This window comes from Diceros bicornis, chromosome 8, assembly GCF_020826845.1.
Source record: "Diceros bicornis minor isolate mBicDic1 chromosome 8, mDicBic1.mat.cur, whole genome shotgun sequence".
Taxonomy (NCBI): Eukaryota; Metazoa; Chordata; class Mammalia; order Perissodactyla; family Rhinocerotidae; genus Diceros; species Diceros bicornis.
The window spans coordinates 63,748,652-63,769,160 of record NC_080747.1 but is presented as its reverse complement, the minus strand read 5'-3'; the positions used below and the strand labels follow the sequence as shown (position 1 = coordinate 63,769,160).

The 20,509-nt window shown below is 41.6% G+C and overlaps 1 protein-coding gene across 7 annotated transcripts in view; it reads right to left on the bottom strand.

Moving 5' to 3' along the window:
* The window catches only part of FRAS1 (Fraser extracellular matrix complex subunit 1), a 420,704-nt gene that overhangs the window by 11,951 nt on the left and 388,244 nt on the right, over positions 1 to 20,509 (bottom strand). For all 7 annotated transcript variants that reach the window (XM_058547329.1, XM_058547330.1, XM_058547331.1 and 4 more), the window contains 6 exons: positions 19,283 to 19,443; positions 17,101 to 17,315; positions 13,744 to 13,894; positions 11,108 to 11,215; positions 9,956 to 10,115; positions 6,271 to 6,387 (listed from right to left, as the gene is read on the bottom strand). In XM_058547329.1, the coding sequence (XP_058403312.1) occupies positions 6,271 to 6,387; positions 9,956 to 10,115; positions 11,108 to 11,215; positions 13,744 to 13,894; positions 17,101 to 17,315; positions 19,283 to 19,443 (912 nt within the window). The remainder of the gene's footprint in view (positions 1 to 6,270; positions 6,388 to 9,955; positions 10,116 to 11,107; positions 11,216 to 13,743; positions 13,895 to 17,100; positions 17,316 to 19,282; positions 19,444 to 20,509) is intronic.

Genomic DNA, 20,509 nt, shown 5'->3' with positions numbered 1-20,509 from the left:
GTGTTCTAAAATAAAACCTGACTTACAAAATCAGGCAATGAGCTGGAGTTGGCCTGTGAGCTGTAGTTTGTCAACGTCTGACCTAGAAGGTTGGAGCTGCCCTTACCTGAGATGGGAAAACTGCAGGAGGAATAGATTTGGTGGAGGAAGATGAGAGATTCAGTCACAGGCATGTTCAACTTGAGAGGCCTATAAGAGAGCTCAGTGCTGAGTAGTCAATGTGATGCACAAGTCTGTATTTGAGAGGCAAGCCCTGGGCTGGAGGTGCTCATTTGTATTTAAAATCTTAGTGAATGAAGAGTGAGATAACCAAGTAAAAGTAGACAGAGAAGAGACTGTTCAAGCATGAGACTTAGGGCCCTCGAAATTCAAAGCCTACGGAACAAAAAAGGAACCAGCAGAGCAAGCAGTGAGGAAAAGCTGGTGGGGTAGGAAAATGACCTACAGAGTGTGATACTCCAGCCAAGTGAAGAAAGTGTTTCAAAGAGGAGACTGAACAACTGTTAAATGCTGCTGTCACAAAAATGAAGACTGAGACTCCACCCCTGGATCTAGTAAGACGCAGTCATTGGTGACCTTGATAAGAGCGAGCTGGGTTGATGCGTGTGAGCAGCAGTCCGACTGGAGTGGGCTCAAGAGATGATGGAAGGAGAAAAGTTTGAAATTGTGAATCTGGCAAATTCCATATACAGTCCATGCTGTAAGGACTTTGGGTTCTACTTAAACTGTAGAGGGTTTTGAGAAAGTGAGTGGGCTCTGCTAAGTTGAGAGTAGACTGGAGGTGGAAGCAGGGTGACCTGTTAGGAGGCTACTGCAGTAGTCCAGGTAAGTGATGATAGTGGTGCTGACCAGGGCAGTGGCCAGGTAGGCTGTGATCACTCAAGATGCCAAATATCTGGAGTTATAATTTCATTCAAGTGTCTTTAGGGACATCTTGAAGTAAAAGGAGAGAAATATGGGTGTAGAGGGAGAAATGGAGTCAAAAAGGTTTTTTTTTCTTTGTGAAAGATGGGAGAAGTTACATGTTGTTATGTTGATTGGAGTGATTCCTAGAGAGGGGAGAATTGCTTATGAGATGTTGTTTATAAAGTGGACAAGTGAGTTTGGGTTCCAGTGCACAAGGCTGGCTTTGGATATGAACTGGGACTGTTCATGCACACTAACAGGTATATATACACAGATGCATGAAGGTGGGTAGATATGATGGTAGGAGTTTCTGTGAGTTCTATTCTGATTTATTCTGTTTCTTCGGTGAAATAGGGCACAAGGTAATCAGCTGAGGGTGAGGATGGGGAGATGTTGCAAGTTTGAGTGGGAAGAAGAAGGAATAAAATAGTTAAGAAGAGAGATAGAGAAACCATTGGTTAGGGAGCCATTGTACTTTGCTGGGAAGCCCCGAGGGCTGATTTGTTGATTAGTGATAATGAATTTAAAGTTTCCTGACTTTGACGTTACTGGACATTCCAGTGGAACACTCCCTCCTTCTCTGTCCACTCTCCTTTGCCTAGGTAACTCTTATTCTTCAGATCTCAACTCAAACACTGCTTTTTCTAGGAAGCTTACCCTCTTTCTCTTTCTTTTCAGGCTAGGTCAGATCCCTTATCATTTGTTCTCATTATACCGTGCACATTTCTTTATTTTTTTGTGAGGAAGATCAGCCCTGAGCTAACATCTGCCAACCTCCTCTTTTTGCTGAGGAAGACTGGCTCTGGGCTAACATCCGTGCCCATCTTCCTCCGCTTTATATGGGACGCCGCCACAGCATGGCTTGACAAGCGGTGCCTCGGTGCGCGCCCGGGATCCGCGCCCGGGATCTGAACTGGCGAAGCCCGGGCCGCTGCAGCGGAGCGCACGCACTTAGCCGCTTGCGCCACTGGGCCGGCCCCCACATTTCTTTTATAGTACTTATCATGGCTTGATATTTTATTTAAATGTATGCCTGACTATCTGATCGAAGTCTGCTTCACCCCTTACCGGTTCCATAGAGTCATGGTCCATATCTATTTGCTCACCATTGTATCTTCAATGCTAGCCAAGCTCCTGACACGCATATTTGTTAAAGTATAATGCATGAGTGATAATTTCAATGTTTTACTCTTCCAATAGAGTCCATCTGACCATTCCTTACTTTTAATCGAAGGTGCTCCAGTGGGCAGATTTGAGAGGGTTGAGGTGTAGGAGGAACTTGGGGTGTAGGAGAAACCCACACAAGCCAGGGCTGACTCTGCTTCAACAGCTTTGATACAACCGTTAGTTGCACTAAGAACTCATTTATCTGACTCAGGGAAATAGGTTTTCTTTATTGCTACTGGTGTTATTAGAATCTACATAGTGGCTGGCACTTAAGACGCTCAATAAATATTTATTGATTAAAGAGAATGAATAATTCACTTGAGGTGATGATTATCATTATTTATAAGGTTATAATGTATGACAGACCTCACAAAAATAGGCATAACATGAGATGCAATTCTTTAGAATTAAGTCTGAATTCCCTGAGTCGGTCTGGATTATTTTTTGTGTTGTAGTTCTACTGCATCCATGTGGAGCCAAACAGATTATCAAAAGCAAGGTTAGGCCCAGGGGAAAGTCACCCTGGGAATAACGAGGAATCCACAAGTAACAATCTCCCTGATATAAGGCAGGGATATCCAACTCTGAAGCCTCAGCACACTCAACAACACTCTTTCCCTATAGCCTACCACACCCACACAGAACAGCGAGATGAGCTGGTGTCTTCTTTGCTCTTTTTGCCATTTTCAAACCGTTATTCCTTTTGCTTCTTAAAAAACAAATCCAGTACCTACCCTGGAGAAACTCTGCTTACACACATACACTAAAGGACACTTACAGTATTCTTTGTAATAGAGAGAATCTAGAATTATGAGCCAAATAGAGGGGTCAAATAAATTGTGGAGTATTCCTACAATGAATACCTTAAAGCAGTGAAACCCTTTGCTCAAACTACAGCTACATGAATCAACACAAGTGTTGATTCCCTTATGAACCAACAAATGACTCACTGAGCCAAAAAAAAAAAAAGGCTGCAGAGACAATTCATGCAGTATGAAATTTTTAGATAGAATTCAAAGATATGTAAAAGCGTGTAGAAGTAAATATGAGGCCAACCATAACTGGGGATGATAGATACAAATATCAGGCTGGTGGTCACCTTAGGGGGGTGGTGGGAGGAAGGGCAATTGGAAGGGGCACTGAGGGTATTTAAAAGGTACTGGGAACTTTCTATTTCTTTTTTTTCCTTGGGCTCCCAGTTTCATTAATTATAAAATGGAGATAACAGTACCAGTCTTGTGGGAAATCATTGTAATGAGAATTAAATGTTAAGAGCTTAGTACAGAGCCCACCAGACAGTCTGTACTCCATACATGGTCATTAATATCATGGTAGTTATTATTACTCATTTTATCATTGGTATCACAGCCCAAGGGATATGCCGTTCATTGCAGTTACAATTCCTATTAGGTAATTTTCTATTTCTTGAAGTTTTATACATCCACTATATATGATCTTCTGAATATCTAAAATATTTCATAATTAAAAAAATTTAATACATGAATAACAATTCCCCAGCATAGCTCATCAGATGATTTCCCCTCTGTTCTTCTTTATTGCAGCCACTTACCATTTTCCTGGTCATCCTCCCTCATTTGGCTGACTGTGGTGCTCTCTAGCATTGCTCCTGCAATCGGTCTGGGTGATTTCAACGTCCACATGGACGAACCATCTAATACCCCAGCCTCTCAATTCCTTGAAGTCCTCATCTCCAAAGAGCTTGTTCTCCACGCCACTGCAGCCACCTATGCTTCATGGTCCTACTATGCACCACCTCCAAAAATCCCATTTTTAAACACTTCACTCTCTAGCCGCCACCTCCTGTCTTTCTAGCTCACCTCTTCTTTTACTTCCACTCGTTAATTCTTCAACCACACCAGGACCCCCTGACCACGTTTACCAGGATGAAGAGGAACTGGAACACTGACACACTTGTGGTGGGAATGTACACACATTGTTACATATTTACAAACACTCTGGAAAACAGTTTGGCAGTTTCTTAAGACTTTAAACATACATCTACCACATGATCCAGTCACTCCATTCCTAGGTATTTACGCAAGAAAACTCAAAGTATATGTCCATATAGACATTTGTATACGTATGTTCATAGCAACCTTATTTATCATAGCCCAAAACTAAAAACAACTCAAATGTCCATTAACTGATGAATTGACAGACAAATTGTAGTACATCCATACCACAGAATACAACTCAGCAATAACAGGAACAAACTACTGATATACACAACAACATGAGTGAATCAAAATAACTATGTTGAGTGAAAGATGCCAGAGAAAAAGAATGCATACTGTATGATGCCATTTATATAAATTTCTAGGAAATGCAAACTAATCTGTAGTGACAGAAAGCAGATAAGTGGACACCTGGGCAAAAGGGCAGGTTTGGGTGGGATGAGAGGGAGAAATTACAAAGGGGCACAAGGAGACTTTTGCAGAAAGTGGATATAGTCACTATCTTAATTGTGGTGATGTTTCACAAGTATATACAGATGTCAAAATTTATCAAATTGTATATACTTTAAATATGTGTAGTTTATCTTATGTCAATAATTTGGTAATTTAAAAACAACTCAACTGATTCCTCAGCACTGCCTGATCTGCTGCTGTCTATAACCCTCTAGTAAATTTACTTTCCCACTCTGAGATGACTGTTTCCCTTCCTCCTCTCTTTTCAACCCTCAATGTTCCTCACTTCCAGCTAATGCTTAACTTCTCATTTCATGGAGAAAACAGACTCAATCAGGTGTCTACTTTGTCATCCTTACCCTCCCAATCTACTAATTCTCCCCTCACCTGTATCCACAGACTCTGCCTGCCTTCCTCTTTCGGTGGATGCATGCTCTCTGTCTTTAGCTAAGGCCGGCCCCTCCCCTCACGTCCTGGATCTATCCCTGCCCTACTCAAAGACTTGGCCCTGCAGATTTTCCCTCTCTCCTCTGCATCATCAAATTGCCCCTAATACACCAATAGGGTGATTCTCACCAGCATACAAACATCCTGAAATACTTTCTACCCTGAAACACAAATAAAACCTCCTTTGACCCCTCATCTGTTTCCAGCTTCTGCCCCTCTGCTCTGACGTCCTTTATAACAAACTCCTTAAGCACTGTTTTCCCCTGTTGTCTCCACTTTCTTGCTTCTCTCTTGAACCCACTCCAGTCAGGCTTTATCCTCCTCAGTCCACTGAATCTTTCCTTTGTCAAGATCATCAACGACTTCCATATCGCCAAATCTAATGGGCAATTCTCAGTCTCTTACTTTGAAAGTCACACTCCAAAGTGACTTCTCTTAATGATAATGTCAGATTCTGTCTTCAGCATCTTCTCCCAGAAGTGTTTTTTATTCCCTTTGCTCAGCTGCTAGAAAGGTGGCCCTGGACTAAAACTGCCTGAGAGCAGAGGTTGCTTTTAGTCGTCTGGTATAATCTCCATGCCTGGGCCAGAGCAAAGCACAGGACTGGAGCCAAATTAATACTGGTTGAATGATCATATGGTACAACGCAGACAGTCCCAAGTCTGAGGTGGGTACAGGTGGACGTATAGTTGATTCCTGTTATTTGTGGTAGCTGTGTTCTACAGAGTTGCAGTGAACACTGAATTAGTGACGACTGAACCATTGGTCCTAAGGGGAAATACAGGGCGGAGTTCTTGCAACCTCTGGCCACACATTTTCATCCACTGATCAAACCCCAACCCTGTTTTATGCATGTTTCTATTTAAAGACATTTTATTTAATATATATTGTTGATTCATTAACACAGAACTCATGGCAAGAGCACTAAAACCCATGCCTGAGTGAAGCTTATCTAACACTCCGTAAGGCACAGCATAGCCTCCTTGTGCTTAGGAACACTAGCAGGCACATCAGCACGATGCTCGGGAGCCACTATAAACAGCGAAATCACCAATAAAAAGCAAAAAAATTTGAAAAACATGGCACTAAATAGAGCGTGAAAAGGATATATGTTTACAGTACAAGAGCTGAAACAAGCAGGCAGCATGTTGCCTTGCTCGACCTGAGCTGGGAGTGCGTGTGTCAGGGGACTCAATACTTTGCCACCCTGCATGTCCACAAGTGACCCTGAAAGTACCACAAGAACTGATTTTGGAGTGACAAATAAATTTTAGTGAGTAGGCGAATTCACAAATAATGAGGATCAACTGTACTTCCCTACCTTTCTGGGGCGTGTGCAGTGCAGGCCAAAGGCTTCTCTCCTGGGTCAACCCATGGCTGTGTGGGCTGCACCGTACAAGGGATCAAGTAGATGGTGTACTCCCCGGAGTAGTCCTTCCTGGAAGGGTGCAGAGCAGACCGTGGTTAGAGGGCACAATTGATAGATTATTTACTTACCCAGAAACACATTGACTTCATTAAACAGTTTTCAGATATGGTATTGTGCCCAATATCCAAAAACTTTACGCATCTGCAAACACAATTTTCAGGAATTCATCACTGATTATTCTAACCTTCAGATAGTATTCAGAGGTGTTAGATAAAGCTACTTCATTTATTCTAGTCCTTTTCATGAGAAAAGCTGAGAAAGGCACACTGTGTATAAAAACCTAAAAGACTCCCTGAAGACAAAACAGAACTGGCCCCTACCTTTAGATTTCCATGAAACTTATTTGACAATTTTTCTTTAGTGTTTCTTGTTGACTGACACCCTGTTCCATGCGTTCTCTACTGTGAAAGCTTTTATTAAGATGTGACCATGTCAGCTGTGGCTCTGATGGGAGAGGTAACAAATGCCTCAGGGGTAAACGACACCACTCCAGGGCACACCCCCACCCGCATTTCATCAGCATTCAGTTTTGGGGCTCCTCTCCCAAACTCTACAGACTCATCCCTTCACAAAGTTGAAGAACAATATCACTTCTCCTAGGAGACTACTCGCCAGGCATTTCCCTGTTTATGGGAGCACAGGATTCTGCAGGTCATGACACAGAGAGCATGGAGCCTTTGTAACCCTCACCTACTTCATTTCCCACACTTGTCATCGAGTAGCAGCCCAGCCCTGGCAGGTTGCCTGGAAGGCAACCAGACATCCAGAAGCTTCAGGAAGATTCCTTAAGGGCCTTTGGAGATTGCCATCCATTAAACGAAGAGCATAGGGCTGTGAATCTTAATTATAACTATTGTGAGCGATCTGTGAACAGTTCTCACATCCCCCATGTTCGTTCTTCAACCATTTCTTTAGTATTATTTATATCTATTTAGTAGTAAGTTGATAGCAGAGAGTTGCTAAAAATAAATAAATAAGTAAAACTTTTAGGACACAGCCTGGGGTCAGTTTAGTGGCTGGAGACTAGGAGACAGTCTAACCCTGCGTTTGCTTTGCCTCTGCCATGGATGTATGATTTTAGACAAACCATGCAAACTTTCAGGGTTTAGTTTCTAAGCCCCTTCGTGCCCTGAAAGTCTGTATGTCTGCAGCTTTCCTACGTGGTCTCTATCTTCCTGCAAAGCTTGGACCAGCAGGAAATGAGACCTTGTATCCCATATTTGAATTACATGAAAATTGACACGTACAATGTGAATAGTAACCCCTAATTAATAGAAATACTTAATTAGGCAGAACTGTCCACGCCTGACCCCTGCTTTCAAAAAGTCAGGCAGATCACGTTGCTCCTCTGCTCAAACCCTGCAGCGGCCCCCGCTGCACTGGAGTGAAAGCCGGAGTCCACACACCCACCGACAAGGCGCACACGGTGGCCCTACCCCATCTCCTCACTGCTTTCACCTTATTGCCTATGACCCTCCTCCTTGCTCACTCCACTCCAGCCACACTGCCTCCTTGCTGCCCCCTGAGCATGTCAGAAATGCTGCCACCTCAGGAACTTTGCCAGGAACCTCTTCCCCAGATAATCTGCGTGGTGAATTCTTTTACCTCCGTCAAGTCTTTGGTCAGATGTAACTTCTTGATTAACGTAACTCCGAGCATCCTAGTTAAAATTACAATGTCCCCCACTCCTGATTCCCCTTACCCTGCTCTCTACCTTTTATATCTCCATAGCACTCATCACCTTCTAACATGGGATACTATAGTGATTTATTATGTCTACTGTTTTGTGTCTTCTTAGTTTACTGTAGTGCTGTGGCAGGGATCTTTGTTCACTGATGTGTCCCAAGTGCCCAGAACCTTCCCTGACACACAGTATTTGCTCAATAAATATTTGTTGAACAAATGAATTCAGGACAAATGGCATGGACTCCCAAGCCTGCAGTCCTACTTTTCCCCATTCCTAAAGATGATTTAGGTCGATTTCCTCACTATCCCTGCAAATATGTCCAACACAGTCCTAGATACAGGTCTTTAACCCTGTAATTTTTTTCGCCTTTCTAAAAACTAGGCATTTCTCGTATCACAACATGGAGCACCAATGACCCCACCTCCACCAGAAGCCTGTACAGCTCCCCAACCTATGCTGGGCTCTCTCCTCCCTGAACAGCTATGGTCTTAGTGTTCTGTACCTCTCACAGTACACAGAGCACAGAATGCTTGGTGTTGTTCTTCACTTTGCCATTTATCCATGTATTTTATCTCCTCATCTCAAATGTAACCTCCCAAAGGACGCTTATTCAGGACCTGTGCTAAAACCTGCAGTTCTGGGGATTCAAGATGAAATAAGGCAGGACTTTCACCCTTGGGAAGCTCACAATCTAGTGGAAAATGGGACTCTATTTGAAGCCTTATAATATAATGAGCTGTGTTACAGTAGAAGCTGGAACAAAGCAGGAACAAGGATGAGCTTCTAGCACTGCATGGGGAGTCAGGGAAGCTGTCACAGAGTGGTCAATATTTGAGTTTTGCAAGAGAAAAGGAGCAGAAAGGGCAGAGGGAATTGCAAAGGTACGGATGGGCTGGTGGGTTCAGGGGTTGGTGAGATATTTAATGTGTTTAGAAGGCTAGGTTGGAGATGAGGCTAGAGGAGAGAGGATGGACCTTGTGTAAAGAGTTGGACTTCATCTGCTAGGCAGTAGGGAGTCAGCAGAGGATTTAAAGAGGACAGTTTCTTTGCCTATAAATTGGGACAAAGTACACGCACAATCTCATGAGGTTCTAGGAAGCACAGCCCCTGAGGATTATTTTATTATATATTGATTTCAAAGGGATAGTTATACAAAAAAAATACCTGATATAAGACCAAAAATTTATAATTAAGGAAACCTTTTGAAAATGATTATTAAGACAGTCTGCCACTGCTTAACTGTAAAGCTGGAACACAATTTTCATGCTAAATATAGACCATATTTTCATGATCTATAAAATGGGGACCATAATACTTATGACAGCCTCCTGGTTACCCCATTATCCTTTTCATGGTAACAGTTTTAATTTTGCTTTTCCTATTCTTCTCTTTTACAAATAGGATATTTTACCGTGCTTATGTAATTCCTATTTTACCTCTTTGTTGGATCTGGGAGAGGAATAAATCTTGTTATTTATTTTATAGGACATAGGGTCAAAAGGGGTCACATCTGGACCTAATAACTAGATATCCTGGATTTTGCACTGGTTGGGGTAATTGGAATGAAATTTCTTTATTATACTAAAGTTTTAGTTGGACACATTTCCCAGTTTCCCTTGCAGGTAAATGTGACATGTAACTAAGTTCTAGCCAATGGGATATGAGTAGAAGTGATGTGTGCCCTGCCTGGTCTTACCCTTGGAATAAGGAGGACCACTTCCTGGTGTATACATCAGAAGCTGATCTGAGCTACATTTGTTTCTTTCTCTATTTGCCAAGGGTTGTTTCTACCTATCTCCCTTTTAAATTAGACGCCCAGCCTTTAAAGAAAAGCCCTTAAAGAAACGGAAAACATTTCAGATTTACCCCTGAACTCCATCCTGTATTCACCTGTTATAAGAGCTTGTGGCTCTCCAGAGTTGATATGGAGAATCAAAGGTCTGAGCACTCCATAGTAGCTGCAGGTCAAATTCAATTCCTCCCAGGTGGTCTGGAGTCAATATGAATGATTTCACATCAGGGAGGGTGTGGTGCTCCATCACAAACTGTCCTATTTCAAGGGGAAACATACACACACTTATTTGTGAGTTTCATTGTACTTGTGGTGAATCCCCTACAAAAACTGAATTACTATTCTTCTATCAAACAACTAAGGTCATATCTACCCTCTTGCCCCTTAAAACATGTTTCACACTGGTTGGGAGAGCATGGCATGTCACCCCAGCCCACATGATGGTCATTACGATCACATATATTTATAAACAATATGAATGTGCCTTGTAGAAACAGTGCTAATGAGCATATTCACAATAATATTCACAATAATGTGACAATGAACATCGAATACACTTAGCTTTGAATTCCAACCAACATGTTTCTTGGAAGTAGAAAGGTCTCGGTAGTTTATAAATAGAAATATCAATTTCAGATCAAAAAATCTCATTTAGGGCCACTCGAGTCCTTGGTGGAGGGATACAATTGTAAACATCATTAAAGGTAAAGGTTACTCAGTAAGACATCTCTGTTCTTTAAATCGCAGTCATATAGTGTCATGAATACATAACTGTAGAGAGACTATTCTAACTAAAAGAGACTAAAGAGATATAACAACCAAAATGTAACATATGAATCTCAATTGGATCCATCTTCCTGTTATATAAGCAGATATAAAATAAATATAAAACAGTATAGAAACAAGTGGAAAAGACACTTGTGGGACAACAGAGGAAGTATGAATAGGGACTGGATGTGATTGGATCAATGCTAAATATCTTAGACATGACAATGCTACTGTGATGTGTAAGAGAATGTCCTTGTTTTCCAGAGATGTCTACTGAAGTATTTAGGGTAACATGACACGAAGCCTGCAACTTGTTTTCAAATGTGACAAAAAAAATGGGTATGCATGTGTGTGTGTGTACACACGTATAGAGCAAAATGTTAACAATTGTTGACTTTTTAATTGTGCTATTCTTTCAATTTTTCTCTGTTTGAAATGTTTCTTAATAAAAACTTGAGGCAAAAAAACAGCACTGATATTACCTCTAAATTTGGCATGGGTCTTGAATTCAATGACGAGACGACCATCCTCTCGAATATAGATTCTTATTATCTGAAGCCTTGCAGAGAGCACACTGTCTGTCTGGATTCCTGGGCAGGCAACCACACAACATCCAAGTTAGGGCCTGGAGAAGCTCTCCCAGACACTAACCTACATGTAAGTTATTCCAGTGACACCTCTAAGTGGAGCTACACATTTATTTGAATGTAACTTAAGAAAAAATTTGCATATTCATGTGAACACAGAGTCTACTTAGAGACAGCTGCCAATTAAAATTGCATGACAGCTCATTCTATTTGTTTTTGTTTTTCTGGTCCACTCTCCCTGACATAGTCTCTCTATACCTGAAAATGCTGCTTAGCCCAGATGCAGGGCCCCAGCCCATAGCTTGGAAAAAAAATGGTTCTTAAAACTTCTTACTATCAACGTTACACCAGGATGTGGTTACAGCACATCTGCTTCATACTGTACTTTCTTTGTTTTTTTTTGCTGAGGAAGACCGGCTCTGAGCTAACGTCTATTGCCAATCCTCCTCTTTTTTTTTCCCCCAAGCCCCAGCAGATAGTTGCATGTCATAGCTGCACATCTCTCTAGTTGCTGTATGTGGGACGCGGCCCCAGCATGGCCGGAGAAGCAGTGCATCGGCGCGTGCCCGGGATCCGAACCCTGGCCGCCAGTAGCGGAGTGTGTGCACCCAACTGCCAAGCTATGGGGCCAGCCCCGATACTGCACTTTCTTTTTCTCACCAAGACACCTTTCAGGACTTAATAGGACCATAAACAAAGTCCTGGTGGCTGCATTTAGTGTTCAAACCAATGGAGAATTAAAGGTTAGCTTGTAGAGGCTAGCTATATATGGCATGACATGAGTCAACTGTGGTTTTAATAAGGGCAATTGCAATCATGATACCCAGTGAGTTCAGAATGACCAAAAATTAAAGGGCAACCAAAAGAGAGGAAAAATAAAGTTAAAAAAACCCCAAAGCTCAAGGAATTATCTGACCCAGAGTGTGAAAACTTCCTGAACTTATTTTCCTATGAAAAATATAAAGCAAATAAATGATTTGAGCTTAAACCATTTAACAGAAGAAAGGACTGTACTTTCTATTATTAGAGAAGAAGTCCTATCTAAAGAAAACTCCTAGGGCTGGCCCCGTGGCTTAGCGGTTAAGTGCGCGCGCTCCGCTGCTGGCGGCCAGGGTTCGGATCCCGGGAGTGCACTGACGCACTGCTTCTCCGGCCATGCTGAGGCCGTGTCCCACATACAGCAACTAGAAGGATGTGCAGCTATGACGTACAACAATCTACTGGGGCTTTGGGGGGAAAATAAATAAATAAAATCTTAAAAAAAACAAACAAAAAAAAAAACCCCCCAAAGCTCAAGGAATTATCTGACCCAGAGTGTGAAAACTTCCTGAACTTATTTTCCTATGAAAAATATAAAGCAAATAAATGATTTGAGCTTAAACCATTTAACAGAAGAAAGGACTGTACTTTCCATTATTAGAGAAGAAGTCCTATCTAAAGAAAACTCCTAGGGCCAGCCCCATGGCTTAGCGGTTAAGTGCGTGCGCTCCACTGCCGGCGGCCAGGGTTCGGATCCCGGGCGCGCACAGATGCACCGCTTCTCCGGCCATGCTGAGGCTGTGTCCCACATACAGCAACTAGAAGGTTGTGCAACTCTGACATAGAACTATCTACTGGGGCTTTGGGGGGAAAAATAAATAAACAAAATCTTTAAAGAAAACTCCTCAGATAAAGTATCTCTGCCTCAGATCAAGTAAATCACCCCCAGGGAGGGAGAGAGGAAGAATGGGAACAGCAGGAGTAAGGGGAAATGAGTTTGGACATTGAAAATAGGACAAAAGCAAAAACCAACTCAGACCCATTGGAGTGAATGGAGGAGAGAATCGTGGAGTTTTAAGGGAGTTTTATTCATGTGACAGCAGTGGGAGAAGGTGGGGGGAGACACGAGTGAGGTGTGAGCTCCTAGCTGAGAGGCCAGCACCAAACCAGCCCCTAGGGGGTCCTCTCAAAGAGAGCAGGAACTGAGACAAGCCTGAGGTGAAGGTCATTTTAAAAATTCAGCATTGCAGTCCTTGAAGTAAAAACAGGGTTAAAATCTCCACTTTAAGAATGCAACAAAAGAGCAAACTCTAGGCCAACTGAATCAAGTCAGCCAGGTTGCTCTTGATATATTTTCCCATTTCCATGCATCTGATTGAAAGACCCTTTTGCTCTGAAAACATGAATTACATAATTTTTAATTAGGAGAAAATGAACATGATGATATTCCAAAAGAACACACACTCCTCCGAACTCCCTAATGGGCAGTATAGGGCCCATCTGTCACTTGCCATCCTCTACTCTGGGCCCCTGGCTATCTGGGCTGAATTCTTCATGATGCTGGAGGCCTTCCAGCATCAACATATATGGACATCATTCTTTTTCAGGAACCACAGATCTGTACACCTTCCAGACTTCAGGCGGCCCTCCTTTTTCTGTATCTAGGACAACAGGATGAGGAATGCAGCTACTGTTAAAAGTCACTGCTTATTTTTTTCTTTTCATCTTGCTTGAGCATAAGGTAGGAGTAGTTAAGATGTCAGTGGGTGTACCTGTTCTCCAGAGAACAGTGTCATAGAAGAAGGAAAACTCCATCTCTGTGTGGTGCTCCAAGGAGGCCCAGCCCCTGGGGGCCGTCACATAGATGTAGGATACATAGAGAGGCACGTGTACTGTCAGGAACGACTGAGCAGAGTCTCTCACCTGCCAAGCAAACAATGTACACACACAGAGGGTTATTTCTTCCCTGGGATGAAAAGACATATGATCGTCACATCCCAGTTCAATTTTCACTCATTCATTTAGTCACTCACTCATTCAACAACTATTAATCAAGTGCTACGCTTGTGCTAGGCACCAGGCTAGGAGCTGGGTCCTTAGCAGTGGAAAAAAATCACAATCACTGCCCTTATGGAATCTACAGTCTAGGAAGGGAGATACATAACTTTTAAAAATAAAATAAATAAAGGGATGGAAGTGGCCAGGATGCTTCTTCAGATAGGGTGATCTGGGAAGATTTTTCTGAGGAGGTGACACTTAAAAAAAAACACTTTTGAAGAGTGAGAAGCTTTGCCTCCACTGCTGAATTGCTAGAAGCCTTGGCTGAGATTTTTAAAGTCTCACAGTTATTCCCAAAGGATCTGTGGATCTGGGATCTACTGTCAGCACATAGTCCCTTGCTGACTGTATTTTCCAGTGATTTGTAGGAGAGCACAAATCAACCCTAACTGGGACGATGCCCAAGTCTGGATCCTTGGGATAAATGTGTTGGCTGACTTGGACATTTCAGAGAGTACTCACGTCTCCTGCAACAGGAACAAAGGTCGTGGGATGTGGATATCACATCTAGGAAACTTATCAACAGACAGCTCAGAGCTGCATACACTTGGATAACTTCCCATCTCATCTCTTACAATGCTTCATTGAAATAATTTTGAAATGGGAGCATATCATACTTCCTTGAGGACACTTCCAAGGGGGTTACTGTTACTGCTATTAATTTGGCTCAATAATTTTTACTTTACTATGCAAAGAACAAAAACTAGATGGAAGGATAACAAAATATGAGCAGAAGCTTTCACGGGGAAGCTAACTGTGTATATGTGTGTATGAGTGGGGGAGTTGGTTTAGTCATCTTTTTAATGTGTTTCATATTTTCTTCCCTAAATATGTGTTTATTTTTTAAGAGAGAAGCTTAGTTCAAAACAGTTTTATTTCATCATTGGCTAAATACTATAATATACTATGGAACTTATATTTTTCTTTTGTTTGAAAATACAACATACAGTGTTTTCATGGGTAATTAAAGGAAAGAGCAAAATCGTTAATATATAGGACATCAAAACTTTATTTTTCTAAAGTATTTTTTCATATTCAGTGTTGTCAAGGATTTAAAATTTGATTCCAAGTTTTTCAAAAGACTCAAACTCCACATTCTTTTAAAAATCTCTTTTGAAATGCCTTATTCTGTTTTTTTAGAAAATTTTCAGATTTTATCTGGACCTCATACCATGTTCTGTCCCTTTAATACACAGGTTTTGCTAAATACACTTGCCCCAATCTCACAATTGTTGATATTACAACTTCCATGAATTTTCTAGTTGATTGGAAAAATTACTTTTCCCTCCCCTGTTTCTGTTTATTCTCCTTTAACCCTCATATTACTTACTAATCCTTAAAAAGAAAAGACAGCCCTGACAAATATTCACGGCATACCTATTTTGTGCTGGGTGCCCAGGTACCCTCCCATGTTGAGATTATTTACTGACAATTTCAGATGAGGTTCAGAAAGGTTATGTCTAGCCCAAGTCTGCTGATATTTGATAGGGAAAGATATGAACTAGGCTTGGTTCTAAGTTCCATATTCTTTCTATCATATATCAGCTGTTTCAACTATTTTTAAAGAAACAGACAACAATGCAGTACAGTCAGCCCTCTGTATCCGCTGGTTCTGCATCCATGGATTCAACCAAACATGGATGAAAAGGCCTACAATGGTTGCATCTGTATTGAACACGTAGACTTTTTTTCTTGTCATTATTCCCTAAACAATACAGTATAATAACTATTTACATAGCATTTACACTGTATTAGGTATCATAAGTAATCTAGAGATGACAAAGTATACGGGAGGATGTGTGTAGGTTACATGCAAATACTATGCCATTTTATATAAGGGACTTGAGCATCCTTGGATTTTGGTATCCATGGGGGGGTCCTGGAACCAGTCCCCCTTGGATACTGAGAGGGATGACTGTACTTCTGCATATATATTCTTTCTGTGTAAGAAATGGGACATGTACAATAAGAAATTTTTGTCTTTGAGATTTTTAAGCATATTCTGAACAAAAATATCCCAAAATGTAATTGAAGTAAAATCATGGAGAACACATACTAACTTTTGAGGGGCCAGAGCAGGAACCAATCACTTAGTTTTGCATTTTAATGAATGTAGATTATGCAACTGCAGAAACAGAAAGAAAACCTAAGAATGCCTTAAAATTCTACTCAGTAGAGGGCAGTAGCGCATACAAAATGAGAGTTAACCAGAATGAGGCATCACAAAGAAACAAAACAAATATTAATCTAAAGACACTTTCCCAAAGTGATTACTCTAGGTCCCTCTACAAGTTCCTCTTTCAGTGTGTTTAAATCTGATTTGAAATGAAGAACAAACATCTATTTTTAGGTCATTGAGATAACTGCCTAAAATTGGGTAGAACCTACTATAGAATTAATTTTCCCATGAGGATGCATTAGCCTAGTCCCTTTGATATAACTGCCCTCCTATGACTATGGCTTCTTGCCATAAATTTTTCTATTGTTAATAATTTTTAATGACTATAAAAAGTGTCTATTTTTGCAAGGGTTGTCAGTTTGGAATAGGTATAAAATTAAGGTGTTTTAAACAATGATTTCTCCATAATGCTTAGTATGACAGTGCTCTACTTGTCTTCTGAAAGACAGGGTGCACCACCTGTCACTTTGACTCATTTCCCCAGGTGGGGAAGAGAATACCTCTGTTTAGTAATATAACTCTACCATCAAATGTAAATCTTTCTGGCTTTCCAAAATATATCCAGAAGAAAAAACATATATACCTAGAGAATTAAATATTAGATTTTTATATAAAATGATTGTGCCAGACAGTAATTTTTTTCCACATTAATTTTAACATTTTTCACATTAATTTTCTAAATTAATTGGTTTCGAGGACTTTGGGGGGCTCTAACCATGATGCCGCTAAGGTCTCACTTATAGGAACTTATAAAAAAGACTCTCTTAGTTGGTTGGCCCAATTCTGGGGGCCACTGGATGCAAAGTGCTAACTGAAGTGTTTCAAGAACAAATAAGGTTTCATACTGGCACACAGGTGCACCAGCCCTCAGACAAGCCTCTGGAGCACCCACCTGGAAGTCGGCAGTTACAGACCCCCCACAGACGTCAATTAACTCTGTCATGTCATAATAGGCATCAAAGGTCCAGACACAGCTCTTTAGGTTCAGGTGTTTGTACAGCTGGATGGTCTTCGGCTCCCGCACACTGGAGTCAAATTGAAAGGGACGGTCGTAGCCAGGCCCCAGGGCCGTGCTGTCGTAGACCATGTCGTCAAGGAACCCTGCCTCTGCAGGGAAGGGAGGAAAAGGAACAGTCACTCAGTCTGTGGACCTGCCCCTTGCTGGCCACCCAAAAGCTGGGTGGGGAGAAAGGACACTCCCTTCAACACTCAGAGAGCTTTTCCTCCACCTGAGACTATTAATAGAGCAACCCAGGGCTCCCCACACACGTGCAAGGGGAGATTGTTAACTGCCTGCTGCCACCTGTTCAATAGAGTGACTGGGTACACAGACTCCTCTAAAAGGCTGCAGGAAAGTGGGAAGAAAAGGCGAACAGATGACACCATAAATACAAAGTCAGAGCTCGGTGGCCCTGCATATTTCGGAAAAGAAAACACACTGAAGCTTTGCCTGTCACACCTGGCAAGTCTCGTCTCTGCTTTGCAATCAGTCTTTGAAGAAATGGATTTACTACATGGATAATTTGTTGATGAATTATTATTTTAAGACCAATTAAAAAAAATAGCTTTTATGGAAAGCCAACAAACAAACAGCTGACTACCATCCCTCCCTCCTATGGTTTCTGAACTTTTGGGAAAAAAGTCTTAATTTTGTGCTAATGAGTAAATAGCTTGCTAATGATGCTTGACTAACCCTCTCCTGCTACAGGCAAAAATTATTGATCAAATGCTGCCAAGCAACTGAACTGTTCTAAATTAAGGAAGACCTTTATGCAGCAGAGAGCTGAATATTAGGATTTTAGAATATTAGGATTAAAATATTTATAGTACTAAAAGCAGCTACAGTATTCTGAAAGAGTTGATGCATTTTTTAGAATGTCTGACACCAGCACCCAGCCCTCTGCCCCACAAGGACTAGGATCTCAATTGACATGTTGAATTTAATTGTGTTTAAGTAGGAAGAGGTGCAAACTTTCAGCCTATAAATATAGTATCTTTCTTTCACTAGCTGTATATGTGGACCAATTAAACTTTCATGTACAACTCAGTGATTTATGAATAATTTACACTCAACTAATTTCTACTGTATAAAGACCATCACTACCCAAGGTGATGCTTAATGAGTATGAAAGAGCATATGAATGCTGTGCTATCTTCAAAAACACTGTTAAATGATTCATCAGTTGTGAAGGGAGGAAACGCGCATTTAAAGTGCACTTGCTAAGGTAAATGGAAATGGACAGGATTCTTTGTAAAGTAAAATGTCTGCTGTGGTGAATGCAGTGATGGGCCGCCTCAGCTGTCAGCTCCTTCAGGTCTGCATCAGCTGCAGAGCGGATCAGCTGAGGTCATGCCCTTGCCTGGGCAGTTGGCATTCAGTGACTGAGTGAGGTGGGGAGGAGGGTCTGTCAGTTTGGGCTGAAAGTAGGACAAGTCTGACGGATAGGCTCTCTCCAGAGCTCCCTGAAGAGCTCTTGCAGCTCTGTCAGCCATATTGCAGTCTGACTTCTCCCTCAGCCCAATGCTGCTTCCTCTCCTTCTCTTTAACAGCTGTTGATCCCTAATATATATCTTCCACCCCAACTCCATCTCAGTTCCTGCTCCCGGAGAACCATCCTGTCATATCTAACATCTGCACTTTAGCTTTGTAAAGATGCTGTGATAATGGGATTTTAGAGCACAGATCCAAACACAGGGGAGGGAAGGAACTAAAATTTACCACGATAGGCATTTTGAAAATGTCCACGCATTTCATCCCCACCTTGATTGGTAGCAATTGTTACCCTCATGTTACAGATAAGAAAGCAGTGGCTCAGAGAAGTCCAGCTACTTTTGTTCAGTTGTAGAAGTAGTGGAATCAGGACTTGAACCTAAGTCAGTTTGATTACAAAGTCCTTGTTTTTTCCTGTCCACTCCATTGTCTGAGCTGCCTATGTTTGGTTGCTTGCTGAGAAGGAAATCCACTAATTATGCAGATTTTGAGGAAAACATGAAAAGCAGAGTTCACGTAGCCATATCCCTAGGGGCCACTGGCTGGGCTGGAAGGGGAAAACCAGCTGGAACTTGTCCCTCACCTGAGAGGCCTCTCAGGTCGCGGGTGGTGACGAGATTGGAGCAGACGTGCTGGTGTCTGTAGATGGACTCAGATAATAGAAAATGCAAGTTGTGCAATGGCATGGTGGAGATAAGGGGCAGCATTCCATCCTGGTGTGGGATCTGCACTGAAATGTGGATTCTAGGGGAAAAAAGAGCAGAAATAAGTGTTTAGCTGTATCCTACGAACAGTTAATATGGCACATGTCTTTCTCATAACTCACTTTGTCTTCACCAAAGAATTTACCAAGTTTTTTTTTCTGAAGCCTTCCATGTAGGATTTCTCTCTGAACATGAGGGTATGATGTACATGTAGAGTTGTTTTTCCCCCCAAGAGATCCTCCAGACTCAGGACTGATAGCAATCCAGAATCATAGATTTTTTTTTTCTGTACAAGATAACATCACAACCACAAATTACTTTAAAGCTTCCTTTTGCTTTAAATGGAAGCTTTGTTTCCTGATGAGCTGAAGCCGAGTGACTGATATAGGTGCTGCTCCCCTTCTCTGTGACAATGAGTGTCTGTGGAGGTTGAGTAGGGTGGACATTCATATTTTTTTAAATGTTTGTGCCAAAAAGACATCATTGAGCTCTTAAACTCTAAGGCCAATATCCCTACCTTGGAAAATATCTTAGAAATCGTAATACCCCACTGCTCATACTGTCTCTCCCCAAATGAAAGAGACTTGTCTCTCCTCTCTTCCTTCAAGTTCCAGCAATGTCACACACCAGCCCTCACTGGCCTCAATCTGCAGCCTGCTTTCCTTGATCTACATTCCTCAGCACTTAGGTGCCTTTGTACCAGGAAATCTGTAACTTATTTATATTGGCTGCTACTTCTCATGTGTTTTCAGACTCTGTCTATCCCGCCTCCTCACTGTGAGGACAAGAACCATTTCCTTCACTCTGCTGTTTCTCTAGAGCATGTAGTATACAATTCTGAATAAAACAGTATGAGCTTAATAAATATTGGCTAAGACTGCGACACAACAGAACTGTACTGATGGGCTGCATTATTTTCATTGCACAAGCTTAAATTTTCAGCATGTTTATTGAGGGTGCGTTTTGAGTTTTTATAGCTTGTCTCTTGGAGGAAAGACTCACATTTTTAAAGGAATCAGAACCTTGGAATATGAAGAGGACAGCTTTTTGGCTAGGAAGGGGTCAGTAGTGCCCTGGGCACTTCTGTTATTGCTCTTTAACAAAAA